Source organism: Mesoplodon densirostris, chromosome 16 (genome assembly GCF_025265405.1).
Source record: "Mesoplodon densirostris isolate mMesDen1 chromosome 16, mMesDen1 primary haplotype, whole genome shotgun sequence".
NCBI classification, from domain to species: Eukaryota; Metazoa; Chordata; class Mammalia; order Artiodactyla; family Ziphiidae; genus Mesoplodon; species Mesoplodon densirostris.
In genome coordinates, this window is record NC_082676.1 from 33,611,796 (window position 1) to 33,629,030 (window position 17,235).

A 17,235-nucleotide genomic window follows, 5' to 3' on the forward strand; every position below is an offset into this window, starting at 1 on the left:
GTATGTGGTCTTTAGCCACATGTGACTATTTACATTTAAATGTAAAATTCAGTTCCTTAGTATGGCAATTCCTCAGAAAATTAAACGTAGAATTACCATATGACCCAACAATTCCACTTCTGGGTATAAGCCCAAAAGAAGTGAAAGCAGGGGCTTGAACAGATATTTGCTCACAGTATTATTCATAACCAAAAGGTAGAAGCAACCCGTGCCCATGAATGGATGAATGGATAGACAAAATGTCGTCTATCCATACAGTGGAGTATTAGCTTTAAAAAGGAAGGAAATTCTGACACCTGCTACAACATGGTTGAATCATGAGCACATTATGCTCAGTGAAAGAGCCAGTTACAAAAGGACAAATACTGTATGATTTCACTTAGATGAGGTACCTAGAATCGTGAGCTTTACAGAGTCAGAAAGTAGAATGGCATTCGCCAGGGGCTGGAGGAGGGGGAATGGGGACTTGGTGTTGAATGGGGACAGAGTTTCAGTTTGGAAAGATGAAAAGCTTCTGGAGACGGATGGTGGTGATGGTTGTACAACAATTTGAATGTGCTTAATGCCACCGAAAGGTACACTTAAAAATGATTAGGGGCTTCCCTGGTGGCGCAGTGGTTGAGAATCTGCCTGCTAATGCAGGGGACACGGGTTTGAGCCCTGGTCTGGGAGGATCCCACATGCCGCAGAGCAACTAGGCCCGTGAGCCACAACTACTGAGCCTGCGTGTCTGGAGCCTGTGCTCCGCAACAAGAGAGGCCGCGATAGTGAGAGGCCCGTGCACTGCGATGAAGAGTGGCCCCCGCTCGCCACAACTAGAGAAAGCCCTCACACAGAAACGAAGACCCAACACAGCAAAAATAAATTAATTAATTAATAAACTCCTACCCCCAACATCTTAAAAAAAGAAAAAAAAAGAAAAGAGTAGCCCTGCTCGCTGCAACTAAAGAAGGCCCACACACAGCAATGAGGACCCAACACAGCCAAAGATAGATAAATAAAATAAATAAATTTATTTTAAAAATGATTAAAAGGTTAAAATGGTAAATTAAAAATGATAACTGATTAACGTGTTAAATTTTATGTGATGTATATTTTCCCACAATAAAAAACATCAGCTCCTCAGTAACACCAGCCACATTTCAAGTGCCCAGCACGTAGCCAGTGGCTACCATAGCTCAAAGATATACAACGTTTCTGTCATCTCGGAAAGTTCTATCAGCCAGCCCTGATGCCAGGACGTCATTGGGTGCCATGGACCCCAGTGGTTCTCCTTATTGATCTCATCAGCATGGATGAAACATGAAGACAAAGGGAGCCTGATGCTGAGGGAGTGATGCCCTCTTGGGTTTTCCTATCATCCTCCTGGATGGTCTGAGCACAAACCGGAATTGATCACATAAGCAGAGCCCTCAGTCCTGTGCTTACCTTTACAGACAAAAGAGATGTGTGATCTCACTCATCTTTAGAGAGACTGTAGCAAGTCCATCTCCTTCCAAATGGCTTCAAACTTATTTTCCCTCATCACAGAGTCTTTGCACCCTTGAAATTTGCCCTCACAACGTACACTGGGGTTCCTTGAGGACAGAGGCTGCATTTCACCTATTGTTTATTTGTTTGTTTGTTTACATTCTGTAGTACCTATTACAAAGTTTGGCACAAATTAGCCATTTGAGACATTTTATTTTTAATTTAAAAAACTTGTATCTGGGGACTTCCCTGGCAGTCCAGTGGTTAAGACTCTGCCCTTCTAATGCAGGGGGAGTGAGTTCGATCCCTTGTCAGGAAACTAAGATCCCATGTGGCGTGGCCAAAAAAAAAAACAAAACCAAAAAACAAAACAAAACAAAACCCTTGTATCTGTGCCAGGATTCCTGCCACAAAGGCTGAGATGACTTACAAAAGGAAAATATGCAATAAAATCATCATAACTCAGGAGGAAGGAAACAGGGCCAATTAAATGGGGAAAAAAAGTGACAGCTAAGGACAAAAGAAGTCAAAAGGCAAGTCAAAGGCTGACGTAGTTGCTGTGCACAAGCCTCTTATTTGGCTCAGAGCTTCCTGGCAGGCAAAGTGAAAAGGGAGATGCCATCAGTTACATCTGTCTTGTTGTCAGGGACACCAGATATCTCCCCTTTACTGCATCAGATCTACTCTCAGCCCTTCTCCAGGCCAGTCTCTGTCCCACATATTGGCACTGTATGGACCGTACCAGCAGGTTCCTGTGCCCTCCAGCTTCTAGATGAGTTCACTCCATGCAGAGCTCTGGCGTGAGATCAGAGGAGAGAGGAGAGTGAGGTTGGACTAGTCATCTCCCCCTCCATCCCCAGCTCCTCATCCTTCAAGGTTAAGTTGCCTTGAGCTGGCTGTCTTCTCAACTGAAGGTCATCCCTCCTTCCCTAGCTCTCTCCCCTCCTGGGTCTGGTAACTCCTTCTTCCCTACTCCTTGCAGCCAGGGGTGATAACAACTTGACTGCTGTTATCCACACCTTTGTAAATAGCTCCATTGTAAAAAAACCCTCCTAAAATGATCTTATTTTGAGTGTGCCATCTAGATCCTGATGGGACCTTGACTGATACAATATCCATTTCTCAGGGGAGGCAAGCTCTTTTGGCCCTAAGTTTGAAAATAAATGTCTCATGTGGAGTGTGATCTAAGAGATAGGGAATGGGGGTGGGTGGGTGGTGAGGGAATGGGGGTGGGTGGGTGGTGTGAACGATATCCCCCCAGCAAAATCAGCAGTGAATGTCAATGGAGTTTCCTTCATGAGAGCCAAGAACATCTTATTCATTCATTCATTCAACAAATAATTCTTGAGCACCTATGATGCTCAAGATGTTGGGAATTACACTCATGAACAAAATGCAACCCCGTAAAGACAGCTCTGTAAGAGGAAGAGCTACTGCATCCCCGTATGTGGTCTTGGGTGGTTCTCAAACAGCAGCATCAGATCCCCCTGGAAGGCTGGTTTAGACACAGATCACTGGCCCCGCCCCCAGTTTCTGTTGCCAGAGCTCCAGGCTGGGGCCTGAGAGTGTGCATTTCTAACATGTTCCCAGATGATTCTGATGCCTCTGGTCTGGGTACCACACGAACTTCTGATGCCCAGATCCCAAGAGTGGCACATAGAAGGCCTCTTGGGATGAGCATATTCTTCAAACCCTCTATCAGTAAGACATCTTCACCTTGGCTTTTGTAGGCCACTTGGGGCTGTATTCTCCAGCCAGGGTCTGGGATGCTAAAGTTAACCACTCTGAGTTAACTGGGGCTTGGTCATAAGAAACCAGGGGGATGTGCCTTTGTGAAAACAAAGACACCAATTCTAGGACTCTAACTAGCGTGGGAATGCTAAAGGATAAGACCTAAACCTTCTAAGTGTTTGAATACCCTCTTCTGTGTCCCTTTACTCTGACAAAGACTGCCAACTCTCCACCATATCTGCTGTTCCTTAATTCCCCAGTAAATGAAAGCCCCAATTCTTAGCTGGCCACACAGCCACCTAGAAAAAAGCCTACATTTCCCAGCTTCCCTTGCAGCTAGGTATGGCTATGTGTCTAAGTTGTGACCAATGAGTTTTTTTTTTTCAGTGCATTCTCAGCCCATGCTGCTTTATTGCCAAAATATATATGTACACAGGTACAAAGTTTCCAACTCTTACAGCAGTTCCTTTTTACAGTAAAGAATAAAATTTCTTCTAAAATCCCAAAGGTGCATAGATTAGAAGGCAAGCTGCCTTCTGTAAAACTTCATTCAAGGAAATTCTTTTAGCATTATCTTATATACCAATGGGACAATGGAGAAGATGCTGAACAGCAAGTAAAAGTTTTTTTTTTTTAAAGTGGATTTATTTAGAGAGAAACACATTCCACAGACAGAGTGTGGGCCATCTCAGAAAGTGAGAAAGGCCAAAAGTTTTTTTTTTAATTGAAATATAATTCATGTGTCATAACATTCACCCTTTTTAAAGGGAATTTCAGTGATTTTCAGTGTCATTAACAAAGTTGTACAACCATCACCACTACTGAATTCCAGAATGGCTAATGAGTTTTAAGTTTCCAGTAACCTTCCCTGAAAGGTAGCTGTGACAAACTCTTTGCCCCTTCTTTGTCCTTTCTTCCATTTTGTAATCTGGAATGTGAATATGATGGCTGGAATTCCAGTTGCCACCTTGGACCATGAGGATGGGACCACACCCTAGGGATGGCAGAGCAGGAAGCTGAAAGGAGCCAGGACATCTGGGGCCTTCGTGCTGCCAGGACTGTTGGCCCAGACTTTTAAATGAGAAAGGAATACACTTTTGTCTTGTTTAAGGCTCTCTTATTTGGGAGTCGCCGATATTCACAGCTGAACCTAATTCTAACTGATAACCAGTAATCTGATGAATCAGCCTGGGTTCTTAGTTGTAACCAAAGAAACTAATTCTAGCTGCTTTGAACAGAAAAGAGATGTGTTAAAGGGTGCTAAGTAACTCACAATCTCCAGAAAGGCTGGAGAACGTGGCTTGGAGTCTACACCACCAGAAACAAGCCCCAAGCACACTACAGAACAGGTTTAGATGGGAACCCCGTTAGAATAACATTCCCTTTGATTCCCTCCCTGCTTCAAAGTGGATATGCCTGCTCCTGTTTCTAGCCTCTTGACTAGGCACCCATGCATCTGACTGGTGGAATACAGTCACATGGCAGGGCCCTAGCTTCAAAGGAGGCTGGGAAAATGATTGGCAGCCTCCCGTGGCTGGCACTGGGAGGCAGAAAGAAGGACAAAAGGCCACTACACCCATCTCTGGCATTTTCCACAGCTGTTGCCAAACCAGAATCTCAGAGGGCTTTTCGCTGCACGGAGCCTCTGATTCATGTCTGTGTGGAGGGGATCTCTGATGGACAGGGGCTTATCCCTAGGATTTAATCAGCCGCACTTTTTAATGCTTTGCCTGTCACTTTGGATGTAATTCAATCTGTGTGGTGCCTCTTGAAATTCACCTCCGTCCTCGGGAGAAGTGAATGCATGTGTGGCGAGCTCTTACTGGGCACAAGTAACTCCTGATCCAGCAGAAAATTCCCCCTACAACTCCTACTCTGGAGTTTCGGCTTTCTCTTCTTTATCCCTAAGAGGAGAAGGGCTCAGGCTTCATGACCAGGACAGAGGAACTGTCTCACTGTAAGACCTGAACTCAATGCAGATTCTTCATCCACAAAGAGAGCTTTGGGCTCCATGCTTCTGAAGACCCTTCCAGCCCAAACTGATGTTCTGGGCCTCAGTGCTGCTGCATTTTCTAAACTTCCTGGGGTCCCTCCGGGATGCAGGTGTTATTGACCCCAAGGACCCGGAGCCAGAAGACTTTCCAATTGGCCTCGTCTCCTTTTCTATTAAAATGCCTGCTTGCTCAGCAATTCCACTTCTGGGTATATATATACCCCAAAGAATTGAAAGCAGGGACACGAGCAGTTATTTGCACACCCACGTTCCTAGCAGCATTATTCACAAGAGCCAAAAGGGTGGAAACAACCTAAGTGTCCACCAACAGATGAGTGGTCTGTCCTTACAACGGAGTATTATTCAGCCTTAAAAAGGAAGGAAATGGACACCTGCTACAACGTGGACCAGACTTGAGGACATTATGTTCAGTGAAAGAAGACAGTCACAAAAGGACAAATAGTACATGATTCCACTTATATGAGGCACTTAGGAGAGTCAAATTCATGGAGACAGAAAGTAGAATGGTAGTAGCCAGGGGCTGGGGGAGGGGGAGGGGTGTTATTTAGTGGGGACAGAGTTTCAGTTTGGGAAGATGAAAAGGTTCTGGGGCTTCCCTGGTGACGCAGTGGTTGGGAGTCCGCCTGCCGATGCAGGGGACACGGGTTCGTGCCCCAGTCCGGGAAGATCCCACATGCCGCAGAGCGGCTGGGCCCGTGAGCCATGGCCGCTGAGCCTGCGCGTCCGGAGCCTGTGCTCCGCAACGGGAGAGGCCACAACAGTGAGAGGCCCGCGTACCGCAAAAAAAAAAAAAAAAAAAAAAGGTTCTGAAGACGGATGGTGGTGATGGCTGCACAACGATGTGAATGTACCTAATGTACACTTAAAAATAAAGTGTTGCATTTTATGTCATATATTTTACCATAATAATAATTTGAAAACGTTTGCTTGCTCAGAGCCCAGTGTCTTCAAAGACTCTCTCTGCTGGATCTCACTAGCAGGACTAAAGCCAAATAACCTATTGCCAAAACATCCCATCAACTCACTCAGTCCATAAATAATTGTAATCAATACAGAGAAAAATAACCAGTCAACCCTTCCCTGTTCTCGCGTAAAGGAGATAGCACCCCCTGAGCCCTCAAACCTGACTCGTGGAAAGGTGCCGATTTCTGCTTAGATATTCCAAAATCCACAAAGGATGTCTTGTCCCCAGACAAGCCAGCTCATGACTCCAGCTTCCTTCTGAACATAGACACACATACCCAGATTTGAATAAAGACATGACAAATAGAATTTCAACTCCATGCGTCTGTACCTCGCACAGAAACAATGCAGAAGAGCCAAATGGAAAAGCTACCCGTCATCACCAGACAGCAACAATCTTTCAGGTCAGATTTAAAGAGAGTACCTGGAACATAGCCAAACACCCCACCAAAAATAAAACACTCCACTGCCCTCAGCCGATTCAATTATCTCTCCAAAAAAGGGCTTTTTTTAACACCTCCCAGCAAGCAGCAGATTCAGCGAGTTGGTGAGGATAACAGTACATAATCAAGCAAGTAGAGCCCAAGGTGTAAAATAAAATGCGGACTGGCTCGGCCAGGAGCAGCGGTGCCCTCACGCCATGAATATAAATGTTTAGAAATGGATATTATCATTTTATTGTCATCTGGAATATTTTCCTCTACGGAAAGCATATTTTAAAAATTCTTCACTATTCTCTACTTGGGAAGCAATGCTGGTGACCAAGTTTCTGTCCTTGACAGAATATCACAGAGTCGAGTCTGTAAAAATCCAGCAGCTTAAAAACAAAAATAAACACACAAAGAAAACAATCTGCCCTTTTCCCTATAAAATAATTCAGGCTCATTATAGAAAAGTGAGAAAATACCAAAAAAAAAAAAAAAAGAAAAGAAAAGAATAAATAAATAACGGAAGGAAGAAAAAAATGGAAACATCCATAGTTCTATCTTTCAGACATAAGCATGTTATTATTCTAGTGTTTTGGTGATTTCCGTCTAGTCCTTATGAATATGTATGATATGCATATGAATATGAACATGGGATTATGCTGCCTCCTTTAACTTAACATGGCAACATGGCATTTTCCCTTGTTAACGTGGTCACTCTGGTCTTGACCCCCTTCTTGCCTTTTAAGGCCTTTTGGCCTCTGTCCTCTGTATGGGCTCTCTCTCTCTCTTGCCTCACACTTCCCTTTCTCATCCAGCCTTACTGCGATGTGATTTTCTGCTATTTATGCCTCCTCATTGGAGTTTCTGTGCTCGGGGCCTGTGTGAGGTCATCAGACCCTTCTGGGTACCCAACAGCCAGCCCCGTTGGACCCTGGTTCTCTGGTCAGGCCTCTCATCAGCCAGGGCACCCTCTGCATTCAGTCTCCCCCGCCTCGCCCCGTCTCACCTCCAGCTCTTTCACCAGCCTGGATTTAAATGGCTCAGGAGGCTTCGGGTCTTTTCTTTGAAATGCTTTCTTGGAGGGCAAAGGAGTTTGCAATTGGTTTTCCCCACGGGAATCATTAGCTTCCATGGCTTCGGCTCCATAGCTATCTTGATAAGAAGAAAGTCGCAGGTGCTTGTTCTCAAAGGAATCTGGGGCGTGGCTGAGCACGACACACATAAACACAGCACAAGCAGAGGAGGACGAAGGCTGGGTCCAGGGATGCCCGGAGACATCCCTCACACCCACGCCTGACAGTCCCAGGAGCAGGAAAGCCCCGTGTCCAGCTGAAGAGCTGCTGGAGGTATTTTGTCCTCTCAAGACCTAGGACAGACCTGGTGTTGGTCCCTGATGCCCAGGTCCCCTCTGCCCCGTCCTTCCTCGGGGTCTCTGCCAGCCCACCCAGCCTGGCACGAGCCTTACCTGTCCACAGATGGCAGCCTCACCCTTCATGAGGAAAGGTGAGCAGCTGGGACATGGCCCATCTCCCCCAAGAGGAAACAGGTGTGAGGAGGGAGACTATGGCCTTGGACCCAAGTGAAGCCCATGGCGGAAGGTCAGCCCCCCTATGAGCCCTTCCTGCCGCTGACCCAATATCACCCCACAGCCTCATCATCCTCAGGGAAAATTAAGATGCCCCAATGCCCGCACCTGTAAAATGGGCACAGCTCCGACCCCAGAGGGTCATTCTGCAACGTAATGAAGTAACGCACCAGAAATGCCTGTGTGTCACCCAGGACACAGCTCCTGTCTGAGCATCCTGAGCAGAATCTGGCTTGTCTGTCCCTGGAATCAGAGAGAGGGACACACACTTGCCCCCCGGAAGAACTGTGGTTTATGGTTACAACCCAGATGTGCAAAGAGCAGCGAAAAGACCTGTTTTGTTTTGTTTTTTGCGGTACGCGGGCCTCTCACTGCTGCGGCCTCTCTCGTTGCGGAGCACAGGCTCCGGACGCGCAGGCTCAGCGGCCATGGCTCAAGGGCCCAGCCGCTCCGCGGCATGTGGGATCTTCCCGGACCGGGGCACGAACCCGTGTCCCCTGCATCGGCAGGCGGACTCCCAACCACTGCGCCACCAGGGAAGCCTGAAGAGACCTGTTTTAATCAAATCTGGCAATTTAAAAAACGGCCACACCTCCCTCTGCTAGTAAGTAATAAATTCACTGAGCAACAGAGGAGCCACACGTTCAGGCCCAGCCTGTTGGCAGATGTTGGAACCGCCCTAAACAGCTTCAGGCTCAAGCAGGTGGGGCGCGGGGAGGTGCAGGAAGTCACCTGGGCCTCCCTGACTTGGGCTCCGGCAGCCGAGGTGGGGGTGAGGGTGGCACTGGTGACCCGAGGCTTCCTCCTGGGCGCTGGGCCCGAAAAGGAGCGCAGGCAGGATCAGGCACCAACTGTAAACAGCGGCCTGTGGTTCATCTGGGTGACTTTGGCCCCAGGTTCTGGCCAGTTGGGTTCTGGCGGAGTCGATTCTTTACTTGTCCTCGTCTTTGGGGTCCCATGAAGGCTTTGTTTCCCCGACATTCGGGGGTAGACAGACAGAAAGAATAAGGAAATAATAAAGAATAAGGAAACTTCCTGCTTCTGCTGCCCGCCCTGGGGCACCAAGAGCACCTCGGATGGGTCAGGGTGGCACTGCTGGGGGAGCCTCCCTAGGAGTCCCTCCGCTCGGAAGCTCCCAGCCCTCGCTTCCTAGTGCCGAGGAAGAGCCCGAGAATGGTGTGCATTGGCTGATGGGTCCGGGCGAGGCACCCGCCCGACCTGCCCAGCCACCCTGTGCCCACGTACCAGCCTCCCCCTGGTGAAACTCCCCCAGCACAGGCTGGCCTGGAGGGGCTGATGCAGGTGCTCACCCCTGTACATCAGCCTCAGTTTTACAGGTTTGGGGCAAGGGAAGCTGAGTCAGGAGGGGATTCCCAAAGCAGCCTTGGCGCTCCCTGTCCTGGGACACCACCTCCTGAGAGCAGGGGCCTCATCTTTTTGTTCACTCTGGTGCCTCAACCTGGCCCGACACATCACAGCCGCCTCCAAAGTCTGTTGACATTCACAAGTGAATGACGGGTAAGGAGCAGATGTGAGCAGTACACACGCCCTGCCCTGGAGAAGCCCTCGGTCCACAGACACTGGGGAAGCAGTCAGGAGAGGGGTGTGGAGAGCAACCCAGGCTGCATCAACAGCAAGAAGGAAGGGCCTTTTAGATGGAGGGAACACTTCCGAGGTGAGGGGTCGGTGGGAGTGGAAGAGAGGCAGGGCAGGAGGAGAGGCCAGCGGAGGCTGAGGAAGGCCTGCTGGCCAGTCCAGTGGGAGGCCCTTGGTGGACAAGTGCCACTGATGCCTTTCGGAAGAGGACTGATGCGTAGACCTTCATCTAGGAAGAAGACACTGCAGAAGGCGGACTGGGGCAGATGGGAGAGAGGGAGAGTGACACAGTGACTGCGGGCTCAGCCGGGGACCCAGCTGGGCATTAGTGCTCAGGTGGGAGCACAGTGGGCATGGAGAGACGCGGAAGGAGTTACAGTAAAACCCTGTGTCTGGCTGAATGAGGATAAGAGGGCTAAGCCTGCACCAGATTTTCCTGGAGAAGCTTCCAGAGGAGAGTGGATGCACATGTGGCCCCGCCTCTGGCTCACCCTGCAGACTGAGGTGGTGCATTGGCCAGACACACAGACATCAGCCCACCTGGGTCCTGACACGCCACAAACCCACAGCCATTCAACAGTGGTGGACGGAGATCCAACTGGCGCGGGGCACCTTCTAGCAGTGGGGATGCAGCCGAGAACTCAACAGGTAGGGGTCCCTACATGGGACTTCTGTTCCAGCAGAGGGCAACAGGCGACAAGCCTGAGCACAGAGAGTGAAAACTGCTCTGGGGAATGATGATGTTGAGTAGGGGGTCAGACAGTGACAGGGACGGGTCACCAAGGGAGGCAACAAACAGAGGTGTCCATCATGTTCTCTGCCCAGTGCAGTGACTGACTGCAGCTGATGCTCGGTGAATACCTGAGGGTCTGACTCAGGAGCAGCCCCGAGGGTGCTGGCTGGACCTACGGGAGGGAGCCACCAAGAATCCTTGCAGAAGATTGAAGTAGCTGAGAGTTGGTTTCAAGAATCTTCTGATGCTCTGAGAGGTTGCACGGGGCTGAGAAGTGGCTGGAGAGCAGTGGACAGCCACAGAAGAGCTGGGCTTGGGTTCAGGACATGAGCAGCCACCAAGGGGGCTGGGCAGCCACCAAGCGGGCTGGGCAGAAGGGAACTGTGTGCCAGGATGACGCAGCTGCCAGCATCACCTTGGACCTGGAAAGATGTGCTATACCCTGGCTGCTGGGGCCCCAGAGGGCATGCCTGGTCCATAGTCTTCATAGTGGGAGGTGACCTTCCTACACCAAGATTCATATCATGGGGGTTTCTCAATATGGGAAGGAATTCAGCTTCTGGGCAGGCCAAAGAGAGAAAAGACCCAAGTGTTCATCCCAGGAGGAGAAACTGTCTTTCGCAACAGATTTATTTTCTTGAGCAACTATTGCCTTCAGGGTAGTATTTGTTTCCCCACCTCCTCTCTTCCCCCATCCCTACCTCTGGCCCCGCCAGGAGGCAACCCCTAATAGGGCCTCTCACCTGAGGGGCACACATAGGGCAATTTGGTTCACAGCTCATATTCACAAAAGTCCTTCAATGTTTGCTTTTGACATTATTCAGTTTTGATTTTGAGACTCGCAAGGACTCTGGAGCCAGGCTGCCTGAGTTTGGATCCTGCCTCTGCCACTTACTAGCTATGTGACCTTGGCTAAAGTACTTAACCCCCCTGTTTCTGTTTCCTCATTTGTAAAATGGGAATGTCAATAGCTTACACCAGTCACAAAAAGCCACGTAATGAATGATGCCATTTATAGGAAATGTCCAGATTAGTAAATCCATAGAGACAAAAAGTAGATTCGTGGTTTCCAAGGACTAGAAGGAGGGGTGTGATGGGGAGTGACAGCAAATGAGTGCAGAGCTTCTTTTAGGGATGATGAAAATATCCTAAAATTAGATAAAGTTTAAAGAGTTATCATAAAATACTTAGAGCAGTACCTGAGATATAGAAAATGATTTGTAAGTCATGGTTAAGTAAAACTCACTTCCAAATGAAGGCATTCACCTTGATGAGCTTGGGAAAAATATGCTCATAATGTGATTTTAAAGTGGTATTCCATTCCTGAATCTCACTGTCTGTTGAGTACTTTTATAAATCCTGTAATTATCTTGGGGATAGCATTGTTCACTCATTCATTTTTACCATATTGGGGCCCCACCTCCATAAATGGGTGGTGGCTCAGGGCTCTGAAAGGCCACCACATCTGGTGAGCTGTCCTTGACTCAGTCAGCTTTAGACAGAGGATCTAGAAGGCAGCAGAAGGTGAGGACTTCATACAAAGGCACTTAGAAGGCAAGTTGAAGATGAGGTGTGTGGCTTTTGTTTCATTGACAGAGAACTAGGAAGAGGTGATTTCCAAGCTGCATGGTCTCTTTATTTGCTCAAAGCTGAATTAAAGTAATGCAACCACAAAAAAGGATTCAAGTCAGCAAGCGCCAGTCATAGAAACCCTATGGAGGGTGCCCTATGGCAAGACCACTAGTGCACATAACAAGTGGCTCTCTGGGAGGAAAAGAGCCTTGATTAGTAATGTTTGCCAATTTCCATGGTGTAAATACTCAAGCTATAGACATGATATCACTGGAGTCAGAGTTGGCAAGAGTTGTGCAGTAGTACAGTATTATATAGCATTTCCGCTATACTATATAGCTACAACAGATGTAAATCACCTCAAAGCATAGATAACAGTAAATGTAGCAAAACAATTGACTTTTTAGCATTTATAACCTTTGCTTTTTAATAATAACTTTGAGATATAATTCACAAACCACAAAATTCACTCCTTTAAAATGGATCTTAGTATATTCACGGAGTTGTGCAATGATCACCATTATTTAATTTTAGAATATTTCCAACACCCCCCAAAGAAACCCCATACCTATTAGCAGTCACTCCCCATTTCTTCCCTTGGCCCTAGGCAACCACTAACCTAATTTCTGTCTCTATGGATTTACTTAATCTGGACATTTCATAAAAATGGAATCATACAATATACCTTTCGTGACTGGCTCTTTTCACTGAGCATAACGCTGAGGTTCATCTGTGTTGATTGGTCTCACTGAGTTTCATCTGTGTTGTAACATGTATCAGTACTTCACTCTGTTTTATTGCTGAATAATATTCCATTACAAGGATATACCATATTTCGTTAATCCATTTATCAGTTGATGGACATTTGCATAGTTTCCACCTTTTGGCTATTATAAATAATGCTGCTATGAATGTCGGTGGACAATGTTTGATGTGGACATATGTCTTCAATTATATTAGGTGTATATCTAGGAGTAGAATTGTTGGGTCATATGGTGACTCTACGTTTAACATTTTGAGGAACTGTCAGACTATTTTCCAAATCAGCTGCCCATTGTCACCTCACTTCCTCAATTTTTCTTTTACATTTTCTATCAGCCATCTGGTGTCACTGGCTCAGGCAGCTGCGATGTTAAACAGTTGCCACTGATTGTTTTCAACAAACTGTGGGTAGTGCTGTTTGCACTAAGGGAGTTCTGAATCCTGTCAAATAAAGACAAATCCTGAGAATGATGCCTTTCTAGGGAGCTGCCTGACAGGTCAAATAGTGATAGTTTTCTGGGGATGCAGCTTTTGGGAGAGCTCCAAACCTGTTCTGCCCCCTCCAGTAGCTTAGCTAGGCTGTTCATTTTCACAGCTACCATGGTTGTGAGGCTGATGTTTTTCAAGACTACCACGGAGATGGGAGAGAAGAATGTGGCTACAGCAAGTGAAAACACCACAAAGCTCACAGTTCTTACTGAGGTCAGCCATTTTTCTTTAATAAATGCTCCTTGTGTTGTTGCAAACCTTTGGCTAATTTCTAGAGTTCTGAAGAAGTTGATTTTGACAATTTTTGCTAGTCTTCTCATTGCTTTCCATTCTGAAAATGCTTCTCCTTATTACTTTTGTTTTTAATATAATTTATTTAATTGCAAGTTTATATAAATTAATTTTCAACAGTGGCTGTGTCTAACAACTGGCATGCAAAATTCCTGAAGATTTAACAATTGGCTTTCACAAGCTGGTACCAGCTGGCTCCAGTATACCACTGACAGGACCCTCACAGATGCACCCATTTGATCCAGCTCAGCCCTGCAAACATTTAGGGCACTCGCTGAGTGCCAGATCCTCAGAGGTGCATGCTCATCCAGTACTAAACTGAATCCATATCCCTTGAATCCAGCCCTCAGCCAGAGCTTGCTGGCAGGACAGACAATGCCTGTAGAATCATCCAAGTGATGGCTTGGCATGCAAGAAAAATTGGAAAAGGCCGAGCACAGGTGAGAACAGCTATAGAAACACTGAAAGATATTGCTTCTCGTCTTAGGGATCTAATCCCAAATTGTGCCAAAGGTTGTTTTCTGATTCCTAGAGGAAACTAAACAAAGCAAACATGTTCTTATTTGCTTTATAAATTCTCTAACTGGAAGTCTTCAAGAGAAGTACTGGGCAAAGATGTGAGCAGTGAGGTAGGTGGTAGGTTAAAGGTTTCCATTAGACACCGTCTGAGGAATGTGCACCTTAACCCTTGCTCTGTGAAGTGGAAAGGAAAGAAGTTTTTTAAAAAACTTTTCAGCTGGTCGAATAATAACAAAACCTGCTTTGGGATTGTGGTCTGACATGTGGTCGTTGGAGCTCACTTTAATTATGATTAACAGCCACAAGGATTATGAGTCAGGGCTTTGGTTGGGCCGGCACTGCTGCACACAAATCCAGTGACTCCCCACGGGAAACTGTGAGCATTCCCTGGCATTCTCAGACTCCAAGTCCGGAGCTTCCTGATCCAAGGAGAAGCACAACAGGGTGATTGTGGCTCTTTTCCAGACCTTTGCCTTCCTTTCCTTTCCCACACAGAGATCAGTAGACAGCCATATACACTTTAACCCAGCACTTCCACATTCCAGCTATTTGTTTACTTAGGTGTTTATTGGCTTGCCTTAATCATTCAACAAATATCCCCTGGGCATGGTCCATGTGTCCACCCGGGGTTAGCCCCCCACAGAGTGCTGGCATTTGGGATGGACATTTGAGGAGTCAGGAGAATTGGGGAGGCTCCCCCGTGCTGCCCCAACTGATAAGATTCAAAACAGTCCCTCTCATGCACAAACTGGACTATGAGTGCATTCTCCGGAAGAGCCCAGCATTTTCCCAGCCTCCAGGCTTCTGATCATTGTCACTTCTACCTGGAAAGTATTTTTTTCTCTACCCTTTCTGCAGAAGGATGCTCTCCTCATGTGTTGGCTGAGACTTGTCACTTGGTGGGAAGAGGCGGGCACCCAGGACCAGGCACCATTGCTTTGGAGAATTCCTACTGGAGCCACCCCCAGAGGACACATGCACAGTTCCTGTCCTTAGGGAGCTTATAGTCACAGGAACAATAAAAGATGGCAGCTGGGATAGCAGTCTGCCCAGGGCCAGGGAGGGGCACTAGGAGTTGCTAGTCATTTCTCCTGAGGTTGGGCGAGGCCATCTTAGATGACATCATTCTTCAGGTGAGTCTCGACGGTGGAAAGGGAGTGTGCCAGGTGGCCAAGAAAGGACAGGAAGGGCATTCTTGCCAAGAGGAACAGCTTGAGGTCAGGAACTGAATTAGTGGGTGCGAGGGCAGAGGTATTCTATTCTTGTTGAATTGAAATAAAAAAGCCCAAAGCTCCTTGGTGGCTGATAGGTCAACCTAAGAAGAGTCTTAAACGTCTGTTGCAAGTAAAAAAGGCAGAAGACAAAACAGGCCTATTGTTACACGTTTTGAAATACTGAGAAAAAAATTCAGAATGGATTCTGGATGCTTTTCATTGTCTTCTTTATACTTCCCTTTTTAAAAAATTGTAAAATAATTGCTGGCATCACCTGCTGCTCACGCACTTCTTGGTCTGCAGGGGGCGCACCGGCGGCCACCCTCCCTCAGCCAGGGTGATGGGCGGGGCCTCCCAGGCGGGTGTGGAGCTGGCGATTGGCGGGATGGGCTGTCTATCACGGCGTCCCGCCCCCCTCTACGTCACATGACGCAGCCCATCATGGCGGTGGGAGCGCGGCTGCACTGGCTCGCGGCTCCGCAGAGCTGCTGCCGTTGCTTCTGTTGAGAGGCGGCGGCGGCGGCGCAGGCGGGCGGGCAGGAAGGATGGTGTTTCTGTGGTTGGAGCGGTGGGTGCGGACCAGGATCTGGGCTGAGGTTTGGCCGAAACGACGTGTGCTCAGGAGCAGCCGGCGCGGGTGCCGCTGAGGCAGCGGAGGGAGGCAGAACCGACTGACGGACGGACGGACGGAAGGCAACCCGAGAGGCAGTCTCCGGAGCCGCGCCGTGGGCGAGATGCCGGGGCCCCCGCCGTTGCTGCTGCTGCTCCTGGCCGCCGGCAGTGCCGGGGCCGCGCCACTTCCGCAAACAGGTGCAGGTGAGCGGGCCCGAGGCAGGGACGGGGCTGAGGGGACCGGGCTGCGGGGCCGCTGCGACGGGGGGTGACTGGGAAGGAGGCTGCAGGCCCGGTCCGGCCTCGGCGCCGAGGAATCGGAGGGCCTGCCGGGGCGGGAGGCCCGGGGAAGCGAGTGATTAGGAAGATTTTGCAGCAGGGACGTGTTGGGGCGGGGGGCGGGCTGCCTTTCGAGGGCCGAAGCGGGGGCGAGGCGATGCGGATGGGTCTGGGGAGGACTGCGAGCGGGGCGGCAGCGACCGACCCCTCCCGGGGTAGACTGCAGCACCGGCTCTGAACCTGTTGCCTGAAGGTCCTTAGCCTACATCCCTTGCTGGCAGTTCTGCTTCCTTTTCCAGATGTCACCTGCCTCCTGTGCTTTTCTCACATCTTATGATAAGAACCGTTTCTTAGCCCTAATCATACTTAAATGCAAATGACTTGGAGAGCTGTGCAGTTTCCTTCGCTCCCTGTAACTTGTTCTGAAGTTGTAAATTGATTTTAGACGCTGTGCGTTTTATTCAGATTGAATCTCTGGGGATGAGAAGGAAACCACTCTATAAATATCTCTACTTTAGGAAGCCAGTAATTAGAGTAGCAGCCTTTGAATAACTATTGACAAAATGGCCCAAGGGTGATTGAAGTTTCTATTTTAGCTACGTCAGTGTGTGATTTTCTTTTTTTCTCCACATCGTTTTCGTTTGTGGTTTACTTTCTCAGATAAAACTTCAGTCCAGGAAAGCATCTCAAGTTGGATAATTTTTAAGGAAAAAAATAATCTAGGCTAATTTGCCATTATCATCTGTTGCTTATCTTTGAAATGAGGAGAGACTGAAGTTTCATAAAATCATGGAATTTTAGAGATGGGAGAGACCTTAAAGAAAATTTAGTCCAATTTCTTTCATTTTGCAGTTGAAGATAGTGAGGCCCTGGGGGTCAAATGACCTACCCAAGGTGACACAGCTAAATTTTAGGAGGAGCCACAACTTAAACCCAGGTCTTAGATTCCCCTAGCTGTGTGATTTTTCTGCTTTACC

General features: G+C 48.0%; 1 protein-coding gene across 2 annotated transcripts in view; it reads left to right on the plus strand.

Moving 5' to 3' along the window:
• Positions 1-15,807: 15,807 nt before the first annotated feature.
• LMTK2 (lemur tyrosine kinase 2) overlaps positions 15,808-17,235 on the plus strand; it is an 80,105-nt gene continuing 78,677 nt past the window's right edge. Inside the window, exon 1 of one of the 2 annotated variants that reach the window (XM_060120303.1) lies at positions 15,808-16,183. In XM_060120303.1, coding sequence (XP_059976286.1) covers positions 16,102-16,183 — 82 coding nt within the window. In that variant the 5' untranslated portion in view covers positions 15,808-16,101. The remainder of the gene's footprint in view (positions 16,184-17,235) is intronic. The other variant, XM_060120304.1, reaches the window with a different exon arrangement.